The following is an 11,007-nucleotide window of genomic DNA, read 5'->3' on the forward strand; positions in this document are numbered from 1 at the left end:
AATTACTGTAAGAACAAGCCAGAAAAAAGATGGTAAAAGGATCTGGGACAAGTCCCATTACTGTTTGTATTGCAAGAAATCTAATTTGAAGATGGCAAGACACTTGGAAAGAAAACACATGGATGAAATTGATGTTGCCCATGCCTTCAGTTTTCCAACCGGTTCCAAAAAAAGGAAGACGCTGTTGGATTCTCTTCGCAATAAGGGTGACTGGCAACACAATCTAAAGGTTTTACAAGAAGGAGAAGGGGAGATTGTGACATGGAAACAGCCCTCTAAAAAGGCTTCTGTTGAAGACTATCTGCCTTGCCAACACTGTTATGCAATGTTTAGGAGAACTGAACTCTGGAGACATGAAAAATCATGTAGAGTCAAAATAGGTGAAAAAGGGAAAGGGAAAAGAAGAAGGGTACAAAAGGCTTCTTCAAAGCTGATTCCAATTAGGGCATCATCTGAAGGCATTCAGAAGGTCATTCATAGTATGTTGCAGGATAATGTAACCTGTCAAGTCAGAAGTGATGAGATGATATGTACATATGGAGATGCGTTATTTGCAAAAAAGGGACGTGAACAATCTCAACATAGATACATTGCACAGAAGATGAGAGAACTTGGACGGTTGGTGTTGGCTGCCAGGGAAATTGACAAAAGTGTGAAAGGCCTTCAAGATCTATGTGATCCAACAAAATTTCATCTGGTTGTAAAAGCAGCTAGGAGGGTGTCAAACTACAACACAAACAAAGTTGAATATGGAAAGCCATCTACTGCAGTGAAAATTGGATTTTCTCTCAAAGGGGCAACAGAAGCCTGGATTGGAAGCTGTTTGATGACATCAAACATTTTAGGTGAGAAGAAGGCCAAGAAATTTAAGGAGTTGCTGGATAATTCTTGGTCCAGCTATGTGTCTGCAAATGCTCATAGTACCATGGAACAAAGGAAATGGCATAATGAGGATTGTGTACCTTTGACAGAAGATGTTATCACCTTGCAGAAATACTTGCGGAAAATAGAGGATGAGGCAAAAGCAGAGTTGAGTAAGCGTGTGAGCACCACTGCGTACAAAATGTTAAGTGAGAGCCTTCTTGCACAAATAATCATATTCAATAAGAAGCGTGAAGGAGAAGCTTCCCGGTTAACCCTGGACACATTTCTAAAAGCAGACTCTGGCCCAGTAAATAAGGACATTTATGAAACCTTATCACCAGTGGAACAGCAACTTAGCCACAGATTGACACGCCTAGTGACCCGTGGAAAGAGAGGAAGAAAAGTGCCCGTTCTTCTCCTCGAGCGCACCAAATCCTCACTTGAATATCTAATCAAAAAGCGCAGCGAAGTTGGTGTACTTGATGAAAACCCATTTTTGTTTGCTAGGATAGGTACAACAACTAATATTCGTGGGTGTGACTGCCTTAGGAAGTATGCAGAGAAGAGCAAGGTAAGCCACCCAGAGCTCCTTAGGTCAACAAAACTGAGAAAGCATGTTGCTACCTTATGTCAGCTTCTGGACCTTGATAATCAAGAACTTGAACAAGTGGCTCGTTTTATGGGACATGATATCAGAGTCCACTGCGAATACTATAGGCAAACAGACAAAACCTTTCAGGTTGCTAAAATAGGAAAACTTCTGTTTGCAATGGAACATGGAGCACAGTCGCTCAAAGGAAAGAGTCTGAAGACACTGGACTCTGTAGTCTTTGGTATGTTAATGGCTAATTATTTTCTAAATTTTTATTCCGTTAAGATATATTTAACTTTTGTGAGTCGCTGCAACAAAATTTCCCTTTGAAAAATAACTCCCTTACTACCTGTGCCCCACAATCTTCTTCTCTTTAGCTTTGCGTCTCTCCCCCCTGCTTCCCATTCCCGCCCTTTGCCTCTCTGCTTTTCTCCCCTTCTCCCTCTCTAAGAATTTTGACCTTTTAACCTAGTGCTCAATTACATGTCCTAATATTCTCTACTGTGTACTTTTACATATATAAAGGACATGAAGGCACTACGAAGAAGGGCTTTAAACAAACAGAACAGACAGAGACTTCAGATGGAGACATTCTAAAAGGTAACAATGGTAATTAATATACTGTATATTAATGCAATGTACATTATTTTCAGGTTGAGCTGTTTGGGCTCACAGATGCAATTGTACTAGTGCTAAAGCCTGAAAATGCTTGTTACAGTGATGTGTTTGACACAATATATCTACATTGGAACAAGTAATGTGGTTGACAGTACAATTTGTCAACAAAATCATGGACAATCTGTCTTATTTGTTTAATATTAAGAAACCTAAGCAATCGTATTGTATAGTCTAGATTGTATTTAGTGTGAAAGTGTGCTACGTGTCAACAGCAATTCTACTATGTTAGGTTGGCATGAGTCTATCTGAACTGTAATGGTGACTGGGGCTCTGACTTTTGATTTACTAATTTATGCTTTCATCAGATAGAGAACATTTGCAGCTGACCATGCTAAGCTCACCTGTTAAGAGTCAGAGGACTGTAACTAGCAGAGGACATGACTCTGAAGATGAAGTTAATGCTGATGATGCTGAAGATGAAGCTAATGCTGATGATGGTAAGTCTGGGCATTGAACACAGTTTTGGTCTGAGTTTAGTACTTTATGTCATCTCCAAGTTTGACTTTTAGCTTTCACTCTCTTGGTGCTTGTTCTTATCAATGCCAAATCCCAGACAAAATGTAATGACCCATATTCTGCTACTCAAAAGAACTTTCCATAAACATGAAGCTTCCAAGATGAGTCGTCCAAACAGCTTTTTGACGTTTTATTAGCATCAGACATAAAATGTAAACTTTTCCATCTTAAGGTCATTTAACTGAGCTTCAGTTAATGGTAGGGAATTCTCTGATGTGAGCTGCTCGGGTTTAAATGATAAATTTACTGGAAGCTTATGGTACAGTTAAGACTTATTATAATGAAATAATTGTACACAAAAAAAACTCACTCAAATATGTTAAGCTGTTTTGGCTCTTGCACACTATACTAAACCACTATCTTTCCCAGGAGAGGTGAAAAAGAAAACTGCAAGTAAAAGAAGACTTGATGAATCTGAAAGTGATGATGAAGGGGGTAAGCCCAAACATACTCTTTCTCTGCCTGTCTCCCTCTTTTGCTTTTCCTCTTTTCCCCCTCTACCAGGGCCCAAATGCTGCCCTGAGAGGATTTCATGCAGGCGTAGCAAACATAACAGCTCCTTAGAGGTAGATACAGAAACAGGTTACAGTTGGAAGTGGGTTACTTAAGACTGGCACAGCACAATGTAAACATTAAACTGCAATACTGTGAAATTGAGCCAGTAGACTAAACTTTACAATAGTGGTGGCTATAGCTCAGTTACAGTTGTCCAAGGACCACAGGGTCAGTGGTTCAATGCTTGGTCCAATGTCAAAGTGTCTCTGGGCAAGACACTGAACCCCTAACAACCCATTCCCCTCCCCACCTCCGGTAGTAATTGGGAAGGGTTCCGTCAGGAAGGGCATCTGGCGTAAAAACTGCTAAATCAACATGCAGACAATAATCCACTGTGGCGACCCTGAAATCACGGCATAAGCTGAAAGGACACAAGAATAAATAAATAAAACACTAAACATTACAATATAGTTTTAAGTACAAGCTGATTAAAAAAATCTGCTGAATGTCATTTAAAAATGTATAAATTGATATTGTAGCTTGTATAGCATTAAACAAGCGATATTTGATACTAAACCATTATCTTTCACAGGAGAGGTGAAAAAACGGACCACTGGAAGGACACTTGATAAGAGGCGGAAGGAAACTGCAAGTAAAAGAAGACATGACGAAAGTGATGATGAAGGGGGTAAGTCCAAACATACTTTCTCTGCCTGTCTCCCTCTTTAGCCTTTCCCAATATTTTTTTTTTTGTTTTTGTATTTTTTTTCCCCCCCCTCTACCAGGGCCCAAATGCTGCCCTGAGAGGATTTCATGCAGGTATAGCAAACATTGCAGCTCTTTAGAGGTAGCTACAGCAACAGGTTACAGTTGGAAGTGGGTTATTTAAGACTGGCAAGCACATTGTAAACATTACACTGCAATACTGTGAAATTGAGCCAGTAGACTAAACTTTACAATAAAGTTGTCAGTACAAAGTCATCAAAAAATCTGCTGAATGTCATTTAAAAATGTATAAATTGATATTGTAGCTTGTATAGCATTAAACAAGCGATATTTGATACTAAACCATTATCTTTCACAGGAGAGGTGAAAAAACGGACCACTGGAAGGACACTTGATAAGAGGTGGAAGGAAACTGCAAGTAAAAGAAGACGGGATGAATCTGAAAGTGATGATGAAGGGGGTAAGTACAAACATACTTACTCTGCCTCTCTCCCTCTTTAGCCTTTCCTTTTTTTTTCTTCCCCCCACGCCCCACATCCCACATTGTAGCACATTGTAAACATTACACTGCAATACTGTGAAATTGAGCCAGTAGACTAAACTTTACAATAGGTAGGATGTGAGTTCGAAAAGAAGGAGAAATTCTGGAGTGAGTTAGATGAAGTGATGCAGCGCATCCCCAGAGGTGAGAGAGTGGTCATTGGTGCAGATTTCAATGGCCATGTAGGTGAAGGGAAAAGAGGTGATGAGACTGTTATGGGCAGGTTTGGTCTTCAGGACAGGAATGCAGAAGGTCAGATGGTGGTAGACTTTGCAAAGAGGATGGAAATGGCTGTAGTAAACACTTTCTTTCAGAAGAGGCAGGAACATAGGGTGACGTACAAGAGCGGAGGTGCTGTAATCTGAAAGAGATCAGTGACTGTAAAGCATTGGTAGGGGAGAGTGTAGCCAGACAACACAGGATGGTGGTGTGTAAAATGATGCTGGTGGTGAGGAAGATGAAGAGGAGTAAGGCTGAGCAGTGGACGAAGTGGTGGAGGTTGAAAAAGGAAGAATGTAGTTTTCAGGGAGGAGCTGAGACAGACTCTGGGTGGTTTGGAGGTGCTTCCAGATGACTGGACTACTACAGCTAATTTGATCAGGGTGACAGGTAGGAGGGTACTCGGTGTGTCATCTGGTAAGAGGAAAGCGAACAAGGAGACTTGCTGGTGGAACGAGGAAGTTCAGGAGTGTATACAGGGAAAGAGGTTATCTAAGAAGAAGTGGGACACTGAGGGGACTGAAGAGAGTAGACAGGAGTACAGGGAGAAACAGCGTAAGGTGAAGGTAGAGGTGGCAAAGGCCAAACAAAGAGCATATGAGGACTTGTATGTTAGGTTGGACACTAAAGAGGGAGAAGTGGATTTGTACAGGTTGGCCAGACAAAGGGATAGAGATGGGAAGGATGTGCAGCAGGTTAGTGTGATTAAAGATATGGATGGAAATGGATTGACAGGTGCCAGGAGTGTGATGGGAAGATGGAAGGAGAACTTTGAAGAGTTGATGACTGAGGAAAATGAAAGGGAACAAAGAGTAGAAGAGGTGACTGGTGTGGAGCAGAAGGTAGCAAAGATTAGTAAGAGTAAAGTGAGGAGGACGTTGAAGAGGATGAAGAGTAGAAAGGCAGTTGGTCCTGATGACAGACCTGTGGAGGTATGTAAGTGTCTAGGAGAGGTGGCAGTAGAGTTTCTGATTAGTTTGTTTAACAAGATCTTGGAGAGTGAGAGGATGCCAGAGGACTGGAGGAGAAGTGTACTGGTACCCATTTTTAAGAACAAGGGAGATGAACAGAGCTGTGGCAACTACAGAGGAATAAAGCTGATGAGCCACACAATGAAGTTGTGGGAAAGAGTAGTGGAAGCTCGGCTAAGGGCAGAAGTGAACATTTGTGAGCAGCAATATGGTTTCATGCCTAGAAAGAGTACAACAGATGCAGTATTTGCTTTGAGGACGCTGATGGAGAAGTACAGAGAAGGTCATAGGGAGTTGCATTGTGTCTTCGTAGATTTAGAGAAAGCGTATGACAGGGTGCCGAGAGAGGAGCTGTGGTGTTGTATGAGGACGTCTGGAGTGGCAGAGAAGTATGTTTGAGTGGTGCAGGACATGTATGAGAGCTGTAAGACAGTGGTGAGGTGTGCTGTAGGTGTGACAGAGGAGTTCAAGGTGGAGGTGGGTCTGCATCAAGGATCGGCTTTGAGCCCCTTCTTGTTTGCTCTGGTGATGGACAGACTGACAGATGAGGTTAGACAAGAATCTCCCTCGACTATGATGTTTGCAGATGACATTGTTATTTGTAGTGAGAGCAGGGAGCAGGTGGAGGAAAATCTAGAGAGGTGGAGGTCTGCTCTGGAAAACAGAGGAATGAAGCTTAGCCGCAGCAAGACGGAATACATGTGTCAATGAGAGGGACCCAGGTGGAATGGTGAGGTTACAGGGAGCAGAGGTGAAGAAGGTGCAGGACTTTAAATACTTAGGGTCAACGGTTCAGAGCAATGGAGAGTGTGGAAAAGAGGTGAAGAGGCGAGTGCAGGCAGGTTGGAACAGGTGGAGAAAAGTGTCAGGTGTGTTGTGTGATAAGAGTATCAGCGAGAATGAAAGGAAAGATGTTCAAGACGGTGGTGAGACCAGAGATGTTGTTCGGCTTAGAGACAGTGTCACTGAAGAAAAGACAGGAGGCAGAGCTGGAGGTAGCAGAGCTTAAGATGTTGAGGTTCTCTTTGGGAGTGACGAGGATGGAGAGGATCAGGAATGAGGACATCAGAGGGACAGCTCACGTTAGATGTTTGGAGATAAAGTCAGAGAGGCCAGAATGAGGTGGTTTGGACATGTTCAGAGGAGACATTGTGAATATATCTGTAGAAGGATGCTGAGGTTGGAGCTGCCAGGCAGGAGGTCTAGAGGAAGAGCAAAGAGGAGACTTATGGATGTAGTGAGGGAGGACATGAAGTTAGTTGGTGTGAGTGAAGAGGATGCAGAGGACAGGGTTAGATGGAGGCACATGATTCGCAGTGGCGACCCCTGAAAGGGAACAGCTGAAAGGAGAAGAAGACTAAACTTTACAATAAAGTTGTCAGTACAGAGTCATCAAAAAATCTGTTGAATGTCATTTAAAAATGTATAAATTGATATTGTAGCTTGTATAGCATTAAACATGCGATATTTGATACTAAACCATTATCTTTCACAGGAGAGGTGAAAAAACGGACCACTGGAAGGACACTTGATAAGAGGTGGAAGAAAACTGCAAGTAAAAGACATGATGAATCTGATGGTAGCAATGAAGGGGGTAAGTAAGTCTGGCCATTTAAAACAAAATGTTTTCAGCCTGAGTTCAGTATTTATTGCCAGCTTAAATGTTTTTCTGCTAAACTGGTACATTTGGAGACCATACAAGTGGTCTAGGACTAGGTGATTGTGGTGGTGGTGCAGGGTCAATATTAAGTGTTAACCACATGATTGGTATGATGTTCTTTGGTGTTGCTTGATTGGACTTATGTAATTTAAGGGCCTTTGTTAGATTTTTGCTATACCCTAATACGATTTTATAACTGCAGAAGCAATACTAGTGTGGCCATCAATGCCAGGAGTAGTCAGAGTTGATGAAAGATGGAGTGAACATCTGCTGCATGGATTTTCTATTGTGCAATAGGTAGCTAAAGTAGCAATGCTACTGGTTGTGGTGGTGAAACTAGTAACAGTTGTATTGATAGAATCATTAGTAGCCATTTCTGTTGTAGAGACTGCATTAAGATTAATTGTAGTTCAGGGCAATAAAATGGGCCCTAAGTGCAGATACTCTGTAAAATACTGTATATAATCACAACTTCTTGCTTCAGAGTATAGTGATTAGGGCAGAAACCAAAGGCCATCAAACAAGGCACTCCACCAACCAAGTTCAATTTACCATAATACACAAGCTAAATGTACAATTAGTGGCTACAGAATTAAAAAATAACTGTCATTTTCTAAAATGATGATATCACAATCATAGACACTAATTCAACACTGAATCTTCTGTACTTATATTTGCCTAATTACAGCCTGCACTATCTTGTATCTGTCCTATAGACCTTAATTGTTGTCCAAAAACTATTAAAACACCTCAGCCAGACCTACCTCTCCAATGGGCAATATGTATGCATACACATTTGACTGGCCACAGTACAATAAAATGCAAAGCTAAAGCATGTGGGATAACATTTGTTAAAATGTCAACCAATAAACTAGACAATAGGGTGACAAGAAAACAGTGGCAAGTAGAGAAGATTCCATGTGGTTAACAATGATTAATTTAGAAAATTAATAGTTATCCTGTCAATGAGTCTAGATAATACAGATTATACAATGACCTGGAAACATTGAGGGGATGTAAGCACAGCAGCAGGATTTAGAACCAGGACCCATAGATGACAAACACACAGGCAACATAACATATTGGATGGCATGATAAATCTGAAATGGATCTATAAAAGTTAAGTAGATTGTATTGTATCAGTAGATTTCTTAAAGATGGTTAAAATGAAGATGTTGCTGTCATTAGTACTCACAGTTGAGGAAACTTGGTAGCAGTGGTAGAATCTTTAATAGTAGTATTTTTGCCAGACGTTGCACTTTTATCATTTTTTGTAGAACAATTGTAAATCAACAGATGCATTACTAAACATTTTAAATCAAGGAGTTTTCCATTTCTGAAAAAACGAATTACTACAATAATCATGTTGATGTGTTTTTTTTTTTTTTTTTTTTTTTTAATAAGATTTACAAAAGTTAAACCAGTGTTCTAACCAGCTCTTGTAATTTTTAATAGATTCTTCAACGATAAAAGTAAGGAGACCCTGGACTGAACAGGAGAAAACTGCAGTTCAGAAAAACATGGCTAAGTTCGTTGCACTGAGGAGGGTGCCGGCAAAGAATGATTGCCTCCTGTGCATTGGAAAAGCATCTCCAGTCCTCAGCGCTCGGACCTGGAAGGACGTAAAGTATTTTGTCTACAACGAAATAGTTAAGATCAAGAGGAAGCTTGCATTTTAATTTCAAACTCTATTTTCTCGTTTTTCTAAGTATCTTAAGTGCACTGAATTGTTTTTAGTTACCTGGAGTGTTTTAATTTTATGCTGCTCTCTTCACTGCAGTTCTGTACTTTTTACACATTGATGATTAAATGATGTATAAATATAAATAGATAGAGAGGTAGAGAGCAAGAGATACAGAGAGGGATACAGAGAAGTAGGGAGAGAGAGGTAGAGAGATACAGAAATGTAGAGAGAGATACAGAAATGTAGAGAGAGATACAGAAATGTAGAGAGAGAGATACAGAAATGTAGAGAGAGAGATACAGAAATGTAGGGAGAGAGATACAGAAATGTAGGGAGAGGTAGCGAGAGAGAGAGAGAGATACAGAAATGTAGGGAGAGGTAGCGAGAGAGAGAGAGAGATACAGAAATGTAGGGAGAGGTAGCGAGAGAGAGAGATACAGAAATGTAGGGAGAGGTAGCGAGAGAGAGAGATACAGAAATGTAGGGAGAGGTAGCGAGAGAGAGATACAGAAATGTAGGGAGAGGTAGCGAGAGAGAGAGATACAGAAATGTAGGGAGAGGTAGCGAGAGAGAGAGATACAGAAATGTAGAGAGAGAGGTAGCGAGAGAGAGAGATACAGAAATGTAGAGAGAGAGGTAGCGAGAGAGAGAGATACAGAAATGTAGAGAGAGATACAGAAATGTAGGGAGAAATGTAGGGAGAGAGATACAGAAATGTAGGGAGAGAGAGGTACAGAAATGTAGGGAGAGAGAGGTACAGAAATGTAGGGAGAGAGAGGTAGAGAGAGAGAGAGATACAGAAATGTAGGGAGAGAGATACAGAAATGTAGGGAGAGACAGATAATACATACATAAATAATTCATGTCTACTATTTACCGCTGTTTTTGTTTATATAGCACCAGCCTGGTAGTAGACTGACTCTTTAAAGAATTGAATGTTCATATGATCAGGGTATATTTATTTTGCAGTTTAGTACTTCAAGTTAAAATAAATTGAAGCAGTACTTTTTTTTTTCTCCCCTTCTTCCCCTGTTATGTATTTGTACATATGATGGAGCTTGCACTCTTGTAATTCTTGGTTTGTGTCAAGTGACAGATGTATTCATGTTTGTAAGAAAGGTTTTATTAAAGTTGATCTTTTAAATTTTTATCAGTACTGATCATTAAATTCATACAATTTGGTGCAATATAGAAGAAACAAACAGAATTCTTTATTTAGATACAGACTGTTTGCCCACTGTCTGTTCAATACAAAAATGGCTACCAAGTTGACCAGTGGAGTGGGGAAGCACAAATTAAATGGCTGGTCCTCGCAATGTTGGTTAAAATCTTTTTCCTACATCTTGGTTTTTGATGTAATCTGAGGCAGTGTAATGGATAAGAATGACACCTTATGTCTAGAATGACTTCTTTTGTGTTGATGGGGGTAATGGAACTGCTGGTTCTCACTTTGTTGGTCTTTTAACTCAGACCTCACAGTGCAGCAAGTACAGGACTGTGTGTGTGTGTGTGTGTGTGTGTGTGTGTGTGTGTGTGTGTGTGTGTGTGTGTACATGGTATCTGGAATAGGAATCTTAACAGTTTTCCACATTAGAGAAGGGGAAACGTCAGAACGGTATTGTAAGAGATCCACTTCCTGTCTGATAAGCAAAAATCCCTCTCTCTTCCTCTCACTCTCACACACACACACAAAACTCCTGACAAGCAAAATTTGCTTTCTATTTCTTTCCTTTCTCCCTCTATCTTTTTGTCTTCACTCTTCATCAGTCTCTGTTTCCCTCTCTTTCTCTAATAAGCAGAGGTTTGCTGCTGAGGGCAGACAGGGCAGTGCAGATGAAAGAAAAGGGAAGACAAGCACTCAGAGAAAAAGACAGCAAGAAAGAGCAATGGGTATACGAGTGAGAGTGCATAAGCAAGATTGCAAATCACAGAGGTAAGATCTTTTTTTGTTCTTTTAATGTCCACATAATGAATAAGAACTGAAAAGAAATAAAACTATATGATGCTTTCCTAAAACATTTGGACTACGAATTGAAGAACACATAAGTGATTATTACGGTT

At 40.4% G+C, this 11,007-nt stretch overlaps 1 protein-coding gene across 1 annotated transcript; it reads left to right on the plus strand.

The window, feature by feature from the left end:
* The first annotated feature begins 668 nt into the window (after positions 1 to 668).
* LOC137106052 (axoneme-associated protein mst101(2)-like) lies at positions 669 to 10,473 on the plus strand. Its single transcript, XM_067489063.1, has 8 exons — positions 669 to 1,697; positions 1,982 to 2,056; positions 2,440 to 2,571; positions 3,020 to 3,085; positions 3,738 to 3,833; positions 4,230 to 4,331; positions 7,098 to 7,196; positions 8,718 to 10,473. The coding sequence occupies exons 1-8, from the start codon at positions 827 to 829 to the stop codon at positions 8,939 to 8,941; spliced, it is 1,665 nt and encodes a 554-aa protein (XP_067345164.1). The 5' UTR covers positions 669 to 826; the 3' UTR covers positions 8,942 to 10,473.
* Positions 10,474 to 11,007: the final 534 nt, after the last annotated feature.

Source organism: Channa argus, chromosome 2 (genome assembly GCF_033026475.1).
Source record: "Channa argus isolate prfri chromosome 2, Channa argus male v1.0, whole genome shotgun sequence".
Taxonomy (NCBI): domain Eukaryota; kingdom Metazoa; phylum Chordata; class Actinopteri; order Anabantiformes; family Channidae; genus Channa; species Channa argus.